This window comes from Poromitra crassiceps (assembly GCF_964638095.1).
Source record: "Poromitra crassiceps genome assembly, chromosome: 8".
Taxonomy (NCBI): Eukaryota; Metazoa; Chordata; class Actinopteri; order Beryciformes; family Melamphaidae; genus Poromitra; species Poromitra crassiceps.
This window is the reverse complement of record NC_139629.1, coordinates 23,448,749-23,470,691: the sequence shown is the minus strand read 5'-3', so window position 1 is coordinate 23,470,691 and position 21,943 is coordinate 23,448,749. Positions and strand designations below refer to the sequence as shown.

Sequence of the window (21,943 nt, the reverse complement as noted above, 5' to 3'; positions counted from 1 at the left end):
CACAGTGAGTGACGGGAACTTTACATCGTAAACTATTTAGCTACTGACCAACTTTAACCTTCAAAGCTCCAAAACAATAGCTTCACACAGCTAATAAAAAGCCGCTAACGTTAGCTTCACAGCTGAGCTAACAAACCATATGAGTTCAGAGGAGCTCCTCTAAAGAGATGCCCCTGATCCAGTTTAATCGTGATATCATCCGCACAGACTGCTAGCTGCTCCTTCCAAGAACGTTTGCATCCACCATCTTGCGCGAGGCTGCTAGTAGGCTTGGTTGATCAACAATTTTATTTCGACGACTTCCGGCCATGATTTTTCAAAATAAAAGGAAATTGGCTCTCAATGCACTCACACAAAAAAAGCTACATGTTGTATGCTCAGGCTAAAACAAAAGATAATTAAACATTTATTTTAACTACTATACAATACAATAATAATAAGTGTGTGAAAAGGTGTCTATTTTGAATACATGTTTATGAAAGGAATGTATGTAGAGTATATGTATAAATAAGCTACATGTAGGCTATAAACAGAGACTCGTAGAGATATATTATCAAGTATTGCAGTTATTGCAGCAATTTCTCAGTAATATTTCAAATTGTGTGTGTGTGAGCGTGTGTGGAGTGGTTATTTCACAGTAAGCGCATTGCAAATGTATGTGTGCGTGGTGTGTGTATGTGGGTGGAAGGGGTAGGCTACACATGGGTAGGTGCTAGTAGTTCAGTGCTTTGCATAAAGACCATCTGAGATACTCAACTTGCATTGCCCAGGGACCACTTTTGCAAAATGACAGGAGGCCAGGGGTCAGTTAATAAACACACTTTAATAATATACATTGTTCTGTAGCGGATTGTACGTTTTTGGGGTGCCAGCCAGAGTTTAGTCTGAAAATGTTTACATTTACCATTTTTACACAGTGCCATGAATTAATCCACATAGCATAATCTGAACCACCAAGCAGAATGCCAACAATCAAAGCCATAATCAGAGCTACATACAAAGGGAAGTTCAATATAAATCCAGTATATTGGAGGTACAAAGAAAACCATTCAGAAAATAAAAATGTTGTTTACGCAAGTCCAAATAATCAACCAAACTATATGTTATTCACCAAAAATAGCATTCAGTTAGAAACAAACAAAAAAACAATCAAACCTGTTTGTTCCCTTCAATTCAGTTCTCAAATCTCTTCAGAGTAGTCTGGCAAGCGGGACTACCCACATTCACACTTACATGATCCTTTTTTGCCACATCAAACTAGTGGGACTCAGAAGACAGCGTACAGTATGCATGCATGGTGTGAGAAATGTGTATCGGTACACACATTCTCACAGCCTGTTAATTTGTGTACATTCAGAAACCTGTGTGGAAAGTGGTGCAGCACACTTTACGTGTTTACACTACTGGTTTATATAAATTTGGCGCCATGTGTTCTGGACTCATTCCTGCAGTACTCTTTCAAATTGTTTCTCAAATGTAGTGTGGATTAGCATGTGTCTCTTCAAGAGTGACTTATAAACAAAATCTTTACCACAGACTGAGCAATTACATTTCTCACCTGTGTGGATTATCATGTGTTTCTTCAACCCTCCTTTACGACTAAAACATTTACCACAGACTGAGCAATTAAATTTCTTCTCTCCTGTGTGGACTGTCATGTGTCTGTTCAAGAATGCTTCACAACCAAAACCTTTACCACAGAATGGGCAATTCAATTGTTTCTTAACTTTCTTGCCTGTGTGGCATACGTGTCTGTTCAAGGATCCTTTTTGACCAAAACCTTTACCACAGACTGAGCAAATAAATTGTTTCTCTCCTGTGTGGACTAGCATGTGTCTGTTAAAGACTCCTTTATGACCAAAACCTTTACCACAGACTGAGCAATTAATTTTTTTCTCTCCTGTGTGGACTATCATGTGTTTGTTCAACTCTCCTTTACGACCAAAACATTTACCACAGACTGAGCAATTAAATTTTTTCTCTCCTGTGTGGACTATCATGTGTCTGTTAAAGTCTCCTTTATGACCAAAACCTTTACCACAGACTGAGCAATTAAATTTGTTCTTCCCAATAACTTCACAGTTTTTCTGTGAGTCTAAACCTGACTGAGGTTCAATAGTTTCCATCCATTCACCATCACTGTCTTCAGTCTCAGGATCAGAAGAGTCTGAGGTCTTCTTGTCATCACTAGCTGGATCTAGGTTCCTGGCTGGTTCTGATACTCCACAGTCCTCTCCATCAGCTTCTGTTTTCATCTGTTCAGTTGAGCAGCTGGCTCGGGGCTCTGCCTCTCTGTTCTCCTCAGTTTGGCTTTGATGAAGCTGTGAGGACTGAGTCTCTTCATCATCTTCACTCTTCACAGGAACAGCAGTGAATGGGAACTGCGTGATATCAGCCTCCTCCAACCCTTGAAGCTGCTCCCCCTCCTGACTGATGCAGAGTTCCTCCTGTTCCTCTTTCATGTGTGGGGGCTCTGGGTCCTCCTGAAGCTGCTCTCCCTCACGACTGATCCAGAGTTCCTCCTGTTCCTCTTTAATGTGTGGAGGCTCTGGGTCCTCCTGGTCCAGACTGGGCTTCTTCTTCTGGACTTTAAACATTTTCACACAGTGACGGGAACTTTTAATCCAAAACTATTTAGCTACTGACAAACTTTAACCTTCAAAGCTACAAAACAAATAGCGTCACACAGATAACCGCTAACGTTAGCTTCACAGCTAACAGAGAGTAGCTTCTTCTTCCTCCTCACATAGCTTAACATAATCGGATTCGTGAAATCGTGATATATCCTCCGCACATACGAGTGTTATGTTTGTAAATTTGCTTCTGAAAGGATATAACCTGGAAATAGGACGCCAATTTACTGCTAGCTACTGCTTTCAGAAACGTTTGCAGTCACCAGCTTGCACGAGGCGTGCTGCTAAGCATGCTAAGCTAAGTAAGCAAGCTTCTTCTTCTATTAGCTTTCCGGCAGACTGGATGCCTTGGCACATTGCCAAAGAACTTTTATGGAAAGAACTGAAAGCTCCATATTGCCCCATTGCAACATCAGCGCCCAGCAGCCTCCGCCATTTTTTATTTTTGGAAGCGTGACAGCGCCAAAAGAACCTCGCACAGGCTCGCAGTGGTCAGCTGCGGTAGCGCGGGCCCCTATAATCAGCCTCTCTAAACAGTAACTCAACGGGAGAACACTCTAAATTTCGTGGATTCACATCTTTTCTGGGCCTACTGCAAATCTTGATTGAAGTGGTGTAGTGCAGGGATGTAAAACAACAAGCATATTGTGGAAACTAAGCAAAATTTTTCGTTTTCTTTGTTTAGTTTTTTCAAGATAAATAGCTAATGCGGCTGTCGTCCACTCCGTCAGAAGTGCGTTGCCGTGGTTTTAACCTCGGGTCCTTTGCATTTACTATTTATCTTGAAAAAACTAAAAGAAAAAAACGAAAAATTTTGCTTAGTTTCCACAATATGGTTGTTGTTTTACATCCCTGCACTACACCACTTCAATCAAGATTTACAGTACGCCCAGAAAAGATGTGAATCCACGAAATTTAGAGTGTTCTCCCGTTGAGTTACTGTTTAGAGAGGCTGATTATAGGGGCCCGCGCTACCGCAGCTGACCACTGCGAGGCGCATTCTGTTTCCAAAAATGGCCGGAGTTTCGTCTCTTTCCTTCCATGCTCTTTGACATTGCTGCGCCTCACACAGGTCGTCTTCTTCTTCTTCTTTCAGATTTCCAGCAGTGTAGTGTAAGACTTGGCGTCTTACTGCCCTCCGCAGGTGAAAGATCAATTATGAAAATAAATAAATAGTGATAGTACAACCCAACGTGCTCCAGTTAATAATAGCCTATATTATTGTCCATACTGTCACTCAGACCCAGTTGTCCGAGTTTCCGCAAAAGCATCCCTCAGTATTTTATCGATCTCTGTTCCAGATACATCCACCACATTTAAGAACCTCTTAGCAGCATCAAGCACCATCTCAATCCTCTCCGTCTTCCCACTCAAATTAGCAGCACAGTTTATAACCATGGCTATGAAAGCCAGGAATAAGTAAGCAAGCTGTGTTGTGTGAGCGAATAAGAGCTAGCGAATATAAGAAGTTCCGGTGAGATTTTTCAAAGTAAAATAACGATTCTGCACAATTATAGAGCAGACAGGGGCGATTGAAAAAGCATTATTTTCCACATTAAACTAATAAACTAAGCATTTAAATGAAGCCATACAATACAAATGATGTTTCTGTATAACAATAACTGTTTCAATAACATTGAGAACGTTCTTCTCAGTATCTTTTAGATAAAAGCTGTTCACTAGAGTGCATAGCCTTTACAAATTGGACACTGTACAGGTTTGTGTTCAAAGTGGGCGCTTGCCAAACATATGCACACGCTCGGGTAGACCCCCTCTATCACATCACACTGTCAGCTAACCAAAGCTACAATTTCATTTCGACTTCCGGTCAGGAAGTTTCAAAAATAAAAAAGCCTTTGTGTGTTCTCATACAAGGAAATCCGGCCCCGGTTTGCCTCCTCAATGTACTCACACACAAAAAAGGTATGCTCAGGCTAAAACAAAGGGTAATTAACAATTTACGATAACTACTATTATACAAACAATAACAAGTGTGTGAAAATGTGTCTATTTTGAATGTTTATGAAAGGAATACAGCGTGTATAAATAAGATACATGTAACAAAGACTCGTACAGATTATCAAGTATTGCAGTTATTTACTGTTCAATGGGAACGAGGTGTAGTCATATACTGTATTGCAGATATTTTTCAGTAAATTTTCAAATATTGTGTGTGTGTGTGGTGCAGTTATTTCACATTAAACCTATTGCAAATTTGTGTGTGCGTGTGTAACCCAAAGTGAATCAGCACTGATTCCTCGTGAGTGCCGAGTGGTAGCAAGTAGGTTGGTTAAACTCACTTCCCCAGTATAAAGGCACGTTAATCAGCTCGGCCAAGGGAACATGTTCGCCTCGTAAGCCGAAGGTCGGCAGTTTGAATCGACCCCTGGGTAAGCCCTTAACATGGGTTGCTGCAAGAACCACCTACACAACGCCGTTACATGTGGCGTGGCGGGTTATGGGGTAGGTGCTAGTAGTTGTTCAGTGCCTTGCATAAAGACCATAGAACAGAGATACTCAACTTGCTTTGCCCGTGGACCACTTTTGAAAATGACAGGAGGCTAGTGGCCAGTTAATAAACACACTTTAATAATATAACATTTTCTGTAGTGGATTGTAGGTTTTTGGGGTGCCAGCTAGAGTTTAGTCTGACAAATGGCAATTTTAACGTTTACGATTTTTACACTGTGCCATGAACACACACAGCATCATCTAACCAGAGCCGTATAATAGAAGAGTTCCGACATCTCCATTCACTCCAATGGACCAGTTTTTTTCCAGGAAGTAGAAAGTGGAACTCTTGAGTAAAAAAAGCAGCACTGTCGAGTTGCAGCAAAATAGACAGTTTGTGTTGTACTTTGAAAGGGTTTTTCATCCCTTGAATCAAATTGTACATTATCAGCTTTATTTTAGCATGCAAAAGTAGCGCGAGACCCATTCCTGGCTGTTCATTGGCTAATGAGTCTCGCATTTTGGTCCTCCGCTAACGCCACTCTCTTACTAGAGGACACTACATCTAACTAGTGTCATGTGTCTCTTTCTGATGTACGACCAAAACCTTTACCACAGAGGGAGCAATTAAATTTTTTCACTCCTGTCGAGTCCTGTGTGGACTGTCATGTGTGTCCCCAAAATGTTTTTTTTTTTTACGAAACCTTTACCACAGCATGAGCAATTATATTGTTTCTTGCCTGTGGCATACGTGTGTGTTCAAGGTTTTCTTATAACCAAAACCTTTACCACAGATTGAGCAATTAAATGGTTTCTCGCCTGTGTGGACTATCATGTGTTCCTTCAAGTTTGTTTTACGACCAAAACCTTTACCACAGACTGAGCAAATAAATTGTTTCTCTCCTGTGTGGACTATCATGTGTGTCTTCAAGTATCCTTTTTGACCAAAACCTTTACCACAGACTGAGCAATTAAATGGTTTCTCGCCTGTGTGGACTATCATGTGTACCTTTAAGTTTCCTTTTTGACCAAAACCTTTACCACAGACTGAGCAATTAAATGGTTTCTCGCCTGTGTGGACTATCATGTGGTCCTTCAACTTTGAATTACGACCAAAGCCTTTACCACAGACTGAGCAATTAAATTGGTTCTTGCCTGTGTGGACTATCATGTGCGTGTTCAAAAGTGATTCATCATAACCAAATATTTTTCCGCAATCTGACCAACTAAATTGTTTCTTCCCAATAACGTCACTGTTTTTCTGTGAGTCTAAACCTGACTGAGGTTCAATAGTTTCCACCCATTCACCATCACTGTGTTCAGTCTCATGATCAGAAGAGTCTGAAGTCTTGTCAACACTAGTTGGTTGTAAATGTCTAGCTGGATATAAGTTCCTTGCTGGTTCTGATACTCCACAGTCCTCTCCATCAGTGTCTGTATTCATCTGTTCAGTTGAGCTGCTGGCTAGAGGCTCTGCCTCTCTGTTCTCCTCAGTTTGGCTTTGATGAAGCTGTGATGACTGAGGTTTCTCTTCACCATCTTCACTCTTCACAGGAACAGCAGTGAATGGGAACCTGGTGATATCAGCCTCCTCCAGCCCTTGAAGCTGCTCTCCCTCCTGACTGATCCAGAGTTCCTCCTGTTCCTCTTTAATGTGCGAGGGTTCTGGGCCCTCCTGAAGCTGCTCTCCCTCCCGACTGTTCCAGATTTCCTCCTGTTCCTCTTTAATGTGTGGAGGCTCTGGGTCCTCCTGGTCCAGACTGGGACTCCACTCCTGCTGCTCAGCGGGAAACTGCTGCTGGAGGTCTGGAGGCAAGGCTTCTCTGTGTAACCGCACAGCGTCCAGCAGTTTTCGTTGACGGTCGATCTCCTCCTTTGAACGAGTAGCTTCCCCCTCGTATTCTACTATCGTTCTTTCAAACAGCCCAAATATCTCTTCAACAGCCGCAGTTAGTCGCTGCTTCACCACCGCCCTCAGCTTCTGAACTTCAGACATTTTCACAGTCACGGGAACTTTCCGTCCTAAACTATTTAGCTGACGAACTTTAACCTTCAAAGCTCCAAAACAATAGCTTCACACTAATAACTAGCCGCTAACGTTAGCTTCACAGCTAACAAATCTGAGTCCAGAGAGAGGAGCTTCTTCTTCTTCCTCTTAGAAGCTCCTCTGATTATAATCATAATCGTGATAATATCATCCGCACATACGAGTCTTATGTTTTAAATTAAACTTCTGAAAGGATATAACCTGGATGCATTTACTGCTAGCTACTCCTCTCAACGCCTGCAGCATAGTTTGCAACCGACTCCGAGGCTAGATAAAGTTAAGTGAGCAACAATTTTATTTCGACTTCCGGTCAGGATTTAAAAAAATAAAAGCCTTCATCATAATCATAATCAGCTTTATTGGCCAAGTATGTGCTCATACAAGGAAATTGGCTCCGGTTTGCTTAACTCTCAATGCGCACGCACGCACGCACACACGCACGCACGCACGCACGCACAATTATGCTCAGGCTAAAACAAAGGATAATTAAACATTTACAATAACTACTATAATATACAATACAATAATAAGTGTGAAAAGGCGTCTATTTTGATGTGTTCATGAAAGGAATGTAGCCTATGTACACAGTATATGTATAAATAAACTACATGTATAACAGAGACTCATACAGATATATTATCAAGTATTGCACAGTTATTCAACAAGGCTTTGAGTCATATATTACGCAGATATTTCTCAGTAAAACCTATTTCAAATTGTTTGTGTGTGTGTGTGTGTGTGTGTGTGCGTGCGTGCGTGGTGTGCAGTTATTTCACAGTAAAGGTCTGGTAGTTTTGGCGTACACTGCTCCCTCTGTAGCGCCTGCCAGAGGGGAGGAGTTGGAACGGATCATGTCCAGGTGAGATGGGTCTGTGATGATCTTTCCTGCTTTTTTTTTAACTCTGGAGCAGTGCAGGTCCTGGATGGAGGGCAGCTTCGCACCGATGATTTTCTCTAAAGTCCTGTTGCAGTCTGTGCCTGTCGTGTTTGGCAGAGCCAAACCAGACAGATGAAGTGGGTTGCAGAGGACAGACTGGGCGGTGGCAGTGTAGAACTGGATCAGCAGCTCCTGGGGCAGTTTGTACTTCCTGAGCTGGCGTAGGAAGTACAACCTCTGCTGTGCCTTCTTGGTGACGGTGCCTATGTTGGCCTCCCACTTGAGGTCCTGGGAGATTAAAGATCCTGGGAACTCCACCGTAGACACGGTGTTGTTGGATATGGTGAGGGGAGGCAGTGGTGGGGGGCTCCTCCTGAAGTCCACAATCATCTCGATAGTTTTGAGCTTGTCTAGCTCCAGGTTGTTCTGATGGCACCAGAGGGCCAGCTGTTCCACCTCCCATCTGTATGCAGACTCATCAGCGTCTTTGATGAGGCCGATGACCGTTGTGTCACCTGCAAACTTCAGGAGTTTGACCGACGGGTCCCCGGAGGTGCAGTTGTTCACGTAGAGGAGGAAGAACCAGGGGGAGAGAGCACACACCCCTGGGGGGCACCAGTGCTGATTATTTGGATGCTGGATGTGATTTTCCCCAACCTCACCTACTGTGTCCTGTCCCGTCAGGAGGTTTATGATCCATTGACAGGTGGAGGCTGCCACACCAAGCTGGGTGAGTCTCAAGTGGTTTTCTAGGATGATGGTGTTAAACGCTGAACTGACGTCTACAAACAGGATCCTTGCATACGTGTCCCCGGGGAGTCGAGATGTTGCAGTATGTGATGCATGCAGTATGTGATCCCTTTTAAGCCCACTTTGTTTCACTTTATTATCTATTTCCTTGGGCTTTTTTACATGGTTAATTATCAATTATGTGTGGATGTGCTCCACCCTGTGAGGTGGTGATTGTGTCACCCCCACCTATCAGCATAGAGCCCATCAGCCTATGACTGTGCTTGTGGTGTACTATATATATGGGCATTCTTCATCCACCAATCATTGCTGACCTGACGAAGATCCAGTGTGGATCGAAAACGTTTGTTTTTGAATTAAACTTTTTTGGCATTGTGAGTAAGTGTGCAGGCTCTACCCTCTTTCAGTATGTGATGCAGTCCCATATTCATTCATTCATTCAAACTTGATAAAAATCACCAAGGCTTGGTCCGTGATTCAGAACCCCTAATACGCTAGTCCACATTATGGCCATGGACCCCCATTTGATACGATTTTGTCTCTCAAAAGCCAAATCTGAGGATATTTTTTATTAATACATTATTGTTGATACAATTTTGTGTGGAATTCCATGACTATGTGTGTTGTAGGTAGAGAGATAGTCTCTCTCCAGACTCAAATATTACATTGAATCGCTGCGCTCCGCATACTACATAAGTGAATCTGTGCCACTTCACAGCCACTGCTGGTTTTTGAAGGCGGGTTGAAATTGAATGAGTGACAGGTCGTAGCACCGATGAGAGGGCGGTTCAAAAAATGGGCTGCGCCTCCCGTGTCGTCTGATCGCAAAGTCGTTACTGATTGGGGAGGACTGAAGCCATCACTGGCACATCAATGGCCAAGTGAACGGTTCCCTCCCATAACCAGCCGGCTGAGGGAAAGTGTCCCAGACCCAGAGAGAGATCTGCAGCATGCAGTAACGTAGTGCAGTGGTCCCCAACCACCGGGCCGTGGACCGGTACCGGGCCGCAACGCATTTGGTACCGGTAAAAAAAATTATATATATATATATATAAACATAGGCTATAATATTATAGGCTGTGTGTGGTAGTTGAAACATAGTTTCAAGTTGACGTTTATTTATGTTTTATGTAGTTGAAACAAAAACATAAATACTGTAGGCTACATACAGTACAACACAAAAGGCTGTTATTTACCCTTTGTCGCCACCTGGTGAGTAAATATATATGTAACTAAAACCATTAAAATTGACAACCGGTCCGCAACTTCTTTTTCCATGTATCTACCAGTCCTTGGCACAAAAAAGGTTGGTAGAGAGATAGCAGTGAATGTATGATCAAAATAGTAATTATTCTACATTCTCTAAGTGTGTTCACTCCTTGTAAATGAAATAACGGTGAAGTTGACCAACTCGTCAATTTGCTGGGGACCCCCACCCCTGGAACTCACTAAACAGGTTACTGTTATCATATAATAGTATACCCTTATTGGTTAGGCTACCATTCTCTCTGAAGCCAAAGGAGACCAGAGATTTTTTTAACGCATCCATGCCATGGAAGTCAATCTTCTTCTTACTCTGCAAGTTAATGGCAGATCACCCATGGCAGTGGCCACACAATACAAAAGAGTGTTTTTCAATCACATAATGATCATATTGCATCCCTCTCTTTTCGTTAGAATGATTAAAGACAGGAACACATATCTGTGAGAAAATATAATGAAAGTAATCACCTATCGGAGAGCAGCATGGTGTGTAAGACATTTGAGTCGTGGGCGATCTTCCTGTAGGCCACCACAGTCTTGGTCAGGATGCTGTACACATACAGACCGCTGCCCACAGCTGCCAGGATGAGCTAGAAAACACACACATGAAGAATCTTAAGGGATGATGGTAACAACTCAAGATACTCCAAATCCTGATCACGAGACCTCAGCTTCTGTTTCACTCCACGGATCAGTCTGGACTTCTAACTGGCCAGTGGTCACATCGATTTCCTGAATTTACAACGTAGCCGGGCCAATCAGGGACTGCGTCGTAGTTGATGATGTAACTGGGCCAAACCAGGGCATCCCCAAAAGCAACGAGCGCTAACATTAAAGTTAGTAAAGTAAAACACAGCCATAAGTGTATTTATTGCAGAAATAGACTCATACCCTGAAGAAGGCATATTCTGCCGAAACGAGTTGGTTATTAAAACTTTTTTTTTATTTGAATTTCTGAGTGTGCCACCTCCTTTCTTTATTATTTTTGATGTTTTGCTAGTCTGCACCTCTTCAACTTTTTGGGGCGTGCTCCACTCTGTATACGGTATATTAAGCAGACTTAATAACAACAATTAAACAGCAAGAACAGTATGCACCAGTGGAGTCTCCCAGCATCCTTTTCACCGTTCTTCCAAGTGGATTTGGATTTGGATTCGGTGATGCTGATTGGCTGAAGGAGTTGTCTGTCAAGGCAAGTACCCCCGACCACTGAAATTGATGTGGTCGGATAGGTAGAGAGAAATACAACGCGAGGTCACGTGATCAGGATGATGTTAACCAGCCTACTCAAAATGTATTCAGCAGACAAAATGACGACATCCAACCATCCCATTTCTTCACCTTCCCATTGGTGGTCAGATGCTGAATGGACATCTCACTGGGTTTGGGAGCGCCCAATCGTATTTCAGCCTGAGTGTCGGCTTGCGGCTCCTCCCACAGGATGTGCTCGTAGGCCAGGATGTTCCAATCAGTCGCATCCCAGAGGATCAACTCGCCCACATGGGAGCCACTGGCAAACAATCCATCTGAGGAAAAACAGCAACCAGGTAATACAGAGCCAAGAGTACGCCATGCCCAAACTCAAATGCATTCACTTTGATGTTGGGTGATGTATCAAGTGTCCTGACAGACTGACCATTGACGTTTATGAGAGCTCGAATGCAGTCCTGGTGGTCAGACAGGCAGCGGGTCTCAGCCACTGACAGCGACGAGTCAGTAGAGACTGTCAGCCTGTAGATAACTGCAAAGAAGGAGGGGAAAGCCAATAAGAGAACAGTCTTCTGATGTTTTTACACCATGTACATTTCATCTGTTTGTGCACGTCAGTGGAGATCATCCAAATCTTACCTATCTCCTTATCCATAGCAGCTGCTATACAGTTCTTAGGCAGCTCAATCAAAGCAGTTATTCCTACAGATTGACAAAAACAGTGAAAGCATGAACCTAAATGTATTTGTGTACAAAATAGCACTGAGTGTGAACATACAGCCCAGTCGCCAGAATCAAATATCTGCATTGTACGTTTTTGCGTTTATCCGCGGATATGTAAAATATGAACATTTCTGGAGCAAAATACGTTGCATCTCACATTTCTAGATACGTTTGTTTATTTAAAATGATTCCCCATTAGCTGACGCCTAGACCAGTGGTTCCCAACCTTTTTTGTGTTATGTACCCCTTGAGCTGTTTTTCCATGACAATAGTACCCCTCACTCATGCGTGTTCATGATTACATACAAGTAAATCTATACAAAATATATGTTTCACTGAACTGCCGGTGTTTGGGCTTTTTAGTTTTTTTTTTGCCATTATCAGTAGCAGAACAGTGTAGCAGTTGACACTTGCCAGCAGAACTAGTTGCGGCACACACACATCACATTTTAACAATGGGCTCATGAAATGACTTGGAATATATATATATTTATTTATCATTTTGGAGGTAAATTGTATTCCCCAATCATTCCAAGTACCCCCTGCAAGCTGCTCAAGTACCCCTAGGGGTACACGTACCCCTGGTTGGGAATCACTGGCCTAGACGACCGCTAGTCCTCGGCTCTAAGACAACAATACACATTACATGACAGACAAACAATAAAACAAAATGCAAAAAACAGAACACAAAAATAATAATGAAAGCAAATAACAATAAGAAAAAAAGAAAATTAAGAAATTAAAAGAAAAAGAATAACTAATAAAAAGCAAAATCTACAAGCCGAGTGCCATCCAGTTTCATTGTATTGGAGAGAAGGCAGAAACTCTGCGGCCGATATCTCCAAAACTCAGGCAACTAACACAAAACGATATAGTGGGATAAATAGCACTACAGGTGAGAGGGAATATATGTATTTTGGATTTGAGGGTGAGCTGTTCCTTTAGTTTAAGTTTAGTTTATTTCATTTATAAGGACTGTGTGCACAGACATTAGTCATTTGCAAAAAAAACAATAAGATGGGTACACCAGATTTAGCAAGAAGCTAATTTCCATCTGTAGTGCTGTGTACATAGAACATTGTCACAATATCGAAAAACAGAGAAGCATTTGACATTATGCCAGGACAGGGGCACTACAGAAAACATGTTATAGTACATATCAAGAAAAGAAACATTGAATCGTTTGATTCGATTTGAATCTTTCTATAGTGCATATGGTTTCCTATCTACTAATAGTAAGATGCATGTTTGCCTATCTAATAGTAAAGAAACTGGCAGCAGTGCATGCATACTTGTTCTATAAACTAACTCACCTGTGTCACTGTGGTTCTGTCTCTGGCACTGCAGCTGGAAGTCTTTGTTCCACACACACAGTTCAGCCCCGCCAGAGAGCCACACACACAGACGCTCCAGCACCAGCAAACACTGAGGAGCACACGGTCACATCGGCTCATAAATAAACATTCAAATAAACACATGTCATTCTCTCTTTACACACGCATACACAGACACACACGCGTGCGCACACATTACAGCAGCCACTACCGACAAGAAAACAAATATAATTAGCCTATACTGTAATTAGCCTTAATCGATGAGCAAGTGGCAATTACCGTTTTTGATCCTAAGTTATAAATGGCAGAGCAACCTTTGGTATCAAACATTTTAATTGGGATGTCACATGTCACAGGTTTTGCTAATACAAATAAATTGCTGCAATGTTTAGATGACATAACAAACAGACACATGACAAGAAATAAGCAAACCATCCAACAAAATCTCATGTGAAGGGCCAGGAAGTATATACTTTAGCATTTTGCAACAATCTATGGAGCACTGTGTTAACATTTCTGCATAAAACACATTTGGATGCAATATTACAACTGCTGCAGCCATGAAAGAAAACTGTAGGTGAGCTAATACACTTGATCACTCATAGATTAATCGCTCAAGACAGATTTTCAATTTGCATGAAAATCTGCAGGGTCGAAGAAAATCCGGATAATAGCACTCCTAAATAATAGCGCGAGCGCTCTGTGAAATTAGCATAAAGGGCTCTGGGTTAGTAAAACAATGAAAAACAATTAAAGCAATTCTTCGTTGGTTGGTCAAGACGGAAATAAGGGACGACATCCACTGAAGGCGGGCACATCCGCTAATTTCTCCAATCGCCTGCATCGGCTCTGTTTACATGTGTCGTGATTGGTCGAATACCATCGAACGTCCTCCGGTCTGAAGTGTTTTTTTGTTCTTTGGAAGATGACAACTTCCTCTGGCCAAAGTGTAACGGGCTAAAGTACAGACTGTCTCTGGAGTATTTGAAGATTGTGGCCGAGATAGACTGACTTCAGAGACTATGTTCCGGTCATTCAGATATTGAAACGTGCTTGCCCCCAGAAGTCTAAAAATATATATACACTTTTTTTTCCCCAATGGATTCCCAGATTACTCATAGATAAACTTGTTTTACGATTATTGATCTCTTTGATTTTGAATGCAAGTCAAAACAGAGAATAATGCATTTCACATTGCTGCTTTGTCAGGACATCATGGTTAACAACACCGACATCAAATGCAATATGAAACGCAGTATTGCACACCAGTTGCACAAAATAGTGATACCAAATGGAAATATGGTCTGTGCACTTTGCACTAGCTAGAAATTACGTAGAAAGAGAGAAAGCCTCAAGTGGAAACTTAGTCATTGTCAACGATATATGCGAGACGATAATACATGTATTTCAGTAGCTGTTGCCGAGACCACATTAGAGCCTAAGACTGAATGATTGTGGATCCTAACACCTCGCTTGTCTTAGTCATGTGACCCACTGTAGATCACAGGTCGCTTTATCACTCCCATTCTATGCCGATGAAGCAGCGAGTGTGTTGTTGACTTATGAAACATTGAAAGCATGGATAATTAAAACAAGTCAATCTGCGAGAGATTGAACCACATTATAAAGCATTACCTTTACAGACGACTGGAGGTCTGAAATGGTCTGAACCCTGTTCCCTGTATCAGGGTCCCACAACTGGCAAATCACATTTAGGAGAATAAAGTCTGAATCACAACACAGCAATTACATGTGTGTGTGTGCGTGTGCGTGTGCGTGTGCGTGTGCGTGCGCGCGTGTGTGTGTGCATGTGCGTGTGTGTACATGCATGTGCGTGCTTGTTTAGTCTTTCTTGCAGTGTGAGGCAGTGTTGTCAAGTCACTAATATCTTGACTTAAGTCTCGAGTCCCCAGTGTTCAAGTCCGAGTCACCAAAGAGTCTAAGTGGAGTCTGAGTCAGGTTTCTATTACCGGAGTCCAAGTGAGAGTCTGGAGTAACTGAACATGAGCGTGAATCCACATGTAGGTGAACACACGTACATGCCTGTGCCCTCGCACAAAATGGAATAATGCTACGGTATTTGATATATCTATCACATTTTATGCTAAAGTCCAAGTCGAGCACAAGTCCTGAAAATGAGTGGAGTCTTGGACTCGAGCGCTACAACACTGGTTGAAGGATACACTGAGGCTCCGGTCTGAAGAGGCGCTGATGAGCGAGGTGTGCACTGTGTCTCCATTAGTGCAGGAGGTGAAGGTGGTGATGGCTGTGATCTGCTGGGAATGGCCCCTCAGCTCCAGCAGCTTCTCCCCAGTCTGACATGATCATGATCACACACACACACACACACACACACACAACACACACACACACGCACACGCACACGCACATGCACACACACACGCACACACACACACACACACACGCACACACACACGCACGCACACACACACACACACGCACACACACACACACACACACACAACAGAGTTCACTTGAGAAAGGAAACTATCCAGAACACAAAAAAGACATCAGTGCCCCCTAGTGTTCTCATTGTGTACTGTGGGATTTCACAATACTGGCCAAATATGAAATGGAGGGATATATTTCTCATTAGATAAGATGGTGTCATCGCTGATGACATCACAATTACTAGCATCGTTGGTCTATGACCTCATTACTTCCTGTGACATCATCGGTGATCTGTGACATCACTATAGTGAGGCCCCCTGGTGGTCCCCGAACTCCACGTTGAGAGCTTTTTTCCCCCAAGTCTACTGTTATTGCTTTTTGAATGGGAATGTATGTTTCATTATTATTTCAGTTTCTGTTGTTAGTGTGCCGCACTTTCATTCTTATTGTTTTCTGTTTGTTGTTGTGTCTTGTGCCCTTTTTATGTTGAATAAAAAAATATTAATCACAAGAAAAATACATATGTTAGAGGTGAGAAATAGGGGACTTTTTATGTGTGATTATCGTGATATTGATTTCAACCATATCACCCAGCCCTAGTGGTCAACATCATCGACATTCACCTCGACATTCCACACCAGAACCAGGCCGTCATCTCCTGCTGAGGCACATCTGGAGAAAGATAACAAGAGGAGAGATGAAAGAAATGAGGTACGACTTGCAAATTGATACTTCGGTGACACAAAAAAGTATATATTTTTTTGTATAGACTGTGAGAGTTTGTCTCTCGAGCCAAAATCTAAGAATATCTTTATTGTTAGCTACTGTATATACATGTATGATTTTGTCCAGAATCCCTTCTGTAGGTAGAGTGATAACAGTGAAACTATAATCATTCTTCTACATTCTCTAATGGTGTTAACTTCTTCTAAATGAAATAATTATGAAGTTTAACAAGTCATCACTTTGCCCTGTAACTCCCTCAAGGACTCCTTGTGGTCCCCGGACCTCAACTTGAGGAAGTGACCCTGTGTAGGTTTGGGGTGGCAGGGCCTCGTCTTCTGTGAATTGGAGCGAAGTGTAGTCAAAGACACAATCTCTATCTGTGTGAGCAATCATTTCCGGCACATCCATCTCCACCCCATAAATCATAAAAACATTTTGTCGCGGGGGTTTAACACCTTTCGCTTGCCCTCTGACCCCACAACCATCCACGCTACCTGTTCCCAAACTCAACGCACAGGATGAGAGGATAACAAAGAGAGATGAAAAGGAGAAGAGAGGAACTGTCCGGGATACATTTTCGGACTTCAAAAGCAATCTGGAGAGAATTTTCTGCCCTTTGCCCCCCGACTGTGGACCCGCGTGTGGAGAGGACGAGACCCAGAGGAGGGGGTTATTACTGGAGGAGACCAGGCGTGACACACTGCTGGAGCAAGCGCCACCCCCGCCCCCACCCCAAGTCCCCAGCACACACACACGCACGCACACACACACACACACACACACACGCACACGCACACACACACCCGCACACACGTTTAGTTCTCTTACAAATCACAATCTGACCACTTATGCAGACTCACTGTACCATGCCCATGTGGAGCATGCTTCCACAAAGCAGGGCAGATAGGAGCGCAGGTGCAGGAGCTCTGTGTGTGTTGGACAGAGCAGAAAAGGCTTAGGCTACACTGTATTGTGCACACACAATCCCCTAGTGGTGATGATTGGCCTCTTGTCATGCTCTGTAGGTTTGCTGTAGGAGAGGATCTCCTGTCAATCACAGGGGGGATAGAGGCCAGCCAAGGGTAGAGAGGAGAGGGGGGGGGGGGGGGGGGGGGGGAGAGAGAGAGGCGGTCTGCTTACCTGAAGTCATCAATCTGCACCAGAAATCGAACAATGTCAAAATGTCCTTTCAGCACCTGCAGCTCAGTGAAGCAGTTTTTGGGTTGTTCCTCGCTGATGCACAGCACGGGGCTTTTCTGCAGACACAAGAGGGAAAGCAGTGAGATCAACAGACTCTGGTTCAGAAGAAGGCAGGTGTAGACTCAGTGGAGAGAGGGTGGTGTAGACTCAGTGGAGAGGGTGGTGTAGAGTCAGTGGAGAGAGGGTGGTGTAGACTCAGTGGAGAGAGGGCGGTGTAGACTCAGTGGAGAGGGTGGTGTAGAGTCAGTGGAGAGGGCGGTGTAGACTCAGTGGAGAGGGCGGTGTAGAGTCAGTGGAGAGGGCGGTGTAGACTCAGTGGAGAGGGTGGTGTAGACTCAGTGGAGAGGGTGGTGTAGACTCAGTGGAGAGAGGGTGGTGTAGACTCAGTGGAGAGGGTGGTGTAGACTCAGTAGAGAGGGTGGTGTAGACTCAGTGGAGAGGGTGGTGTAGACTCAGTGGAGAGAGGGTGGTGTAGACTCAGTAGAGAGGGTGGTGTAGACTCAGTGGAGAGGGTGGTGTAGACTCAGTGGAGAGAGGGTGGTGTAGACTCAGTGGAGAGGGTGGTGTAGACTCAGTGGAGAGAGGGTGGTGTAGACTCAGTGGAGAGGGTGGTGTAGGTTGTTCATGGAGGAATACTGAACGCACTACGCAGTGGTCCCCAAATGGTGTGCCGCAGCACACTCGTGTCCAGGTGTGCCGTGGGATTTTGTGACAACCAGGGGTTAAATTGGAGCTGCCTGGGGCCATCAACTAAAAGGGGACTCAGACAGCTATAGATTTATTATGAAAGATAGAAAATTATCGCACTATTAAATCTCGAAATTATGTGCAAACGGGCCCAAAACACCCTATCTTCAATCTATGACCCCCACGTGCTCTACAGATGAATGGACTCTTCCTTCTATAGCGCAGGTCAGAGCCGTATAATAGAAGAGTTCCGACATCTCCATTCACTCCAATGGACCAGTTTTTTTCCAGGAAGTAGAAAGTGGAACTCTTGAGTAAAAAAAGCAGCACTGTCGAGTTGCAGCAAAATAGACAGTTTGTGTTGTACTTTGAAAGGGTTTTTCATCCCTTCAATCAAATTGTACATTATCAGCTTTGTTTTAGCATGCAAAAGTAGCGCGAGACCCATTCCTGGCTGTTCATTGGCTAATGAGTCTCGCATTTTGGTCCTCCGCTGACGCCACTCTCTTACTAGAGGACACTAGCTCAGGTGAGCCTGCATGCTCTCAGCACTTGGAAGGCAGACTCGCGAGTCACGAGTGGAGGGGACGCTCGCGCACACACACGCACGCACGCACGCACGCACGCACGCACGCACGCACACACACACACACACACACACACACACACACACACACACACACACACACACACACACACACACACACACACACACACACACACACACACACACACACACACACACGTTCAACAGGGAAGCATTAACTCCTCAAGGTAACATGGGGCACTTCAACACAACATCAAAAAGTTGAACAGCATTGTCAGGGTGCATTTCACATTATTTCAAATGGGAAAAAAGACAAAAAGTAAAAGAATCACAATGATTTTACTTTCACTTTTGTCTCGTTAGCTGATGAGAGCACTGACTCCCCCCCCCCCCCCCCCAAACCCCATGAAAACAGACAAAGAGAATGATGATGATTGATATGAGAAAAACATGTCAACTAGTAGCCTATTGTCAGTCGGTCAGACAGCACAGACGGCAGAGGTACGGAGAAGAGGTTAGTTAAGAAACTGACAGGTTTAATAAAAGAATATAAATTGCTTTCTTACAATTAATTTGATGGATTAATGGTATGTTGCTGCTTTGATGTAATTTTACAAAGTTCCAAATGAATTCTTGAATTATTTTGTGATATAAACATGCTTGTTAAGTAAATAAAAAGCATTTACAGACTATTTTGCGTGGATATGAATACAGGTGTGCCTTGAGATTTTGGCCTTGGCCACAAAAATGTGAAAACCACTGCTGTAGTGGACCCCTGCACTGTAGCCAACTTCCTATCATAACATCATATTCAGGGGGTGTAGTGGTAAATACAGAGGTGGGTAAACTATCCAAGGTGAGTAGTTTACTAATCTTGTTTCCCCTCATTGATTGATACAGTTGATCTGAAAATAGGTGAGTAAACTGCCTCATTTCAAAGAGCCCAGCGAGCATTTTTCGGTTGAAAAGACGTTTAAAAAACGTTTAGGGTCAACGTTGAAAAAACGTGCAAGGAAGGTTTGAAAGTGAAAGTTTTTTCACCCACTATTTGCAGACGTTTATTGAACGTTCAGATTTAGACCATATTTCACCAGGATCTTAAATTAAAGATTTAGCAGCGCACACGGGATTCGAACCCCACTTTCCCACATTCAAGCCAGCTGTACGCGCTGAGCTATACATTTTCTTATACTCTGTAGAGAGCTGGGCACATATATACTCTATCTCGCACACAACTTGTAGACTACATGATTGTCGACGATCGGAGGACAAGTTATTTTATGTGATGTGTACGAGACTATTATATTAATGTAACAGACTAAAATTATGTTGTGTGTGTGTGTGTGTGTGTGTGTGTGTGTGTGTGTTGTCTATAGGCTGTAGCCTATGGCTTCAGAGGTTAACTTCATTTAACACCAGAGACTGAGGAGGTACACAGAGCCTCATATACAATAACATAGCGTGCCCAGAGCACCTCGTTCCGCACTTGGTGCAGACCGGTGCAGACTTGCTTTGGTCTAGTCTAGTCAGTCACGGTTAGTATAGCTAGCAAGTAAGTACTTGCGCATGCGCGTTGCTGCAGGAACTGAATTCATTATTTTATAGTATTGCGCTAAACTATTAACCATAGTTGTGTCCTGGAAGCTTTTTGCTGGCACCACATAGCCTATATAGTCCCATATTTATGATATTTCATGTGACATAAAATGCGTTGAAATGTAGTTTTCGTATAGACCAGATTTCAACTCTCAGTTACACAATAAAATGGACAAATGCCAATTCACACACTATCAATATTGCCTCTATTCCAAGCTACAACAAATGTTTTAACAATATGATGCACCAAATTGTGTTTTTTTACACGTTGACGTTGTAACCGCATTTTAGCCGGTTGAAAAGAGGGTGAAATTAGGTCTTAGACGTTCAAACCCAATATCACCCAGATTTCAACTAAAAATCAACGTTGAAAAAACGTTTTGTGCTCGCTGGGAGGTGGATAAACTGTGTTTACTTGTGTTTACCCTCCACTACATGCCCCTGGTGGTCATATCATAATGTTGTGTAAAAAGAGGCACGTCTTACCTCCACAGCACTCTGAGCCTCACGACCGCCCAGTATCCAACGCAGCATGGCTATTCAGCGCCTGTTTCTGAAGGAACATAATGAAGCCAGTTTAGCTTGTGTATGTGTATGCCATTGGTGGTCCTCAACGTGGGGTCCGAGGACCACCAGTGGTCCTTGAGGGGGCTCCAGGGCAAATTGATCAATTATTAAATATCGCCATTATTTATTTTACAAGAGGTTAACGCAATTAGAGAACGCAAAGGAACGACTACTGTTTCTCTCTACCTACAAAAGTCATGGGATTCTGAAGAAAATCATATCTAACAAAAAAGATATTCTCAGGTTTGGGTCTGAGCAATAAGTCTGAGAGACAAAATCTCAAATGGACGGGGGGGGGGGGGTGGATTACAGGGATGCAAACTCACCAGAGTGAAACAGGTGACAGATACCAAGGCAGACACAAAACCACTCAAAATCGTTCAATTAAATACCCTATTTTGGGGTCAAAAAGGTGACTGTCACCTAAAGGTGACTAGTTTGCATTCCTGGGACTAGGGCATTGGTTCTCAAAGTGGGATGCAGGGACCCCCAGAGGTCCTTCAGGGGGTCCCCAGCAAAAAGGGGAATAGTTTATTTTCACTATAGTTCCATCCATAAGTAACACAACGACAGAATGCATTACTAGTATTTTGATCATGGCTGTTGGTAATAAAACAGAAAAGAAAAAAATCGTATCACATGGGGGACCCTGGGGCAAAATCTTATCAAATGGGGGTGCGTGGTCTAATGTCTGTCCGTTTAGGGGTCCTTAACGTGAAACAGTTTGAGAACCACTGAACTAGGGAACCTTGATATGAAAACGGTTGAGAATCACTGGTACAGGTGTTTCATATCTGTGAAATGGAGTTCTGCAGGCCATAGCATCCATAAAGATACGCGGGTCCTCTACGCGGGTCCGTTAGGCTAACACTTTAAAACAAGATACACATTAGCAAAAATAACAGGCATAACGTTGCGTTA

General features: G+C 43.2%; 1 protein-coding gene across 2 annotated transcripts in view; it reads right to left on the bottom strand.

The window, feature by feature from the left end:
- Nucleotides 1-21,943, bottom strand: part of wdr41 (WD repeat domain 41) — a 29,141-nt gene that overhangs the window by 6,936 nt on the left and 262 nt on the right. For both annotated transcript variants that reach the window (XM_083641526.1, XM_083641527.1), the window contains exons 2-11: nt 20,942-21,008; nt 17,566-17,681; nt 16,323-16,371; nt 15,471-15,602; nt 14,923-14,985; nt 13,267-13,378; nt 11,870-11,932; nt 11,658-11,762; nt 11,363-11,547; nt 10,490-10,611 (exon numbers count right to left, since the gene is read on the bottom strand). In XM_083641526.1, the coding sequence (XP_083497652.1) occupies nt 10,490-10,611; nt 11,363-11,547; nt 11,658-11,762; nt 11,870-11,932; nt 13,267-13,378; nt 14,923-14,985; nt 15,471-15,602; nt 16,323-16,371; nt 17,566-17,681; nt 20,942-20,989 (995 nt within the window). In that variant the 5' untranslated portion in view covers nt 20,990-21,008. The remainder of the gene's footprint in view (nt 1-10,489; nt 10,612-11,362; nt 11,548-11,657; nt 11,763-11,869; nt 11,933-13,266; nt 13,379-14,922; nt 14,986-15,470; nt 15,603-16,322; nt 16,372-17,565; nt 17,682-20,941; nt 21,009-21,943) is intronic.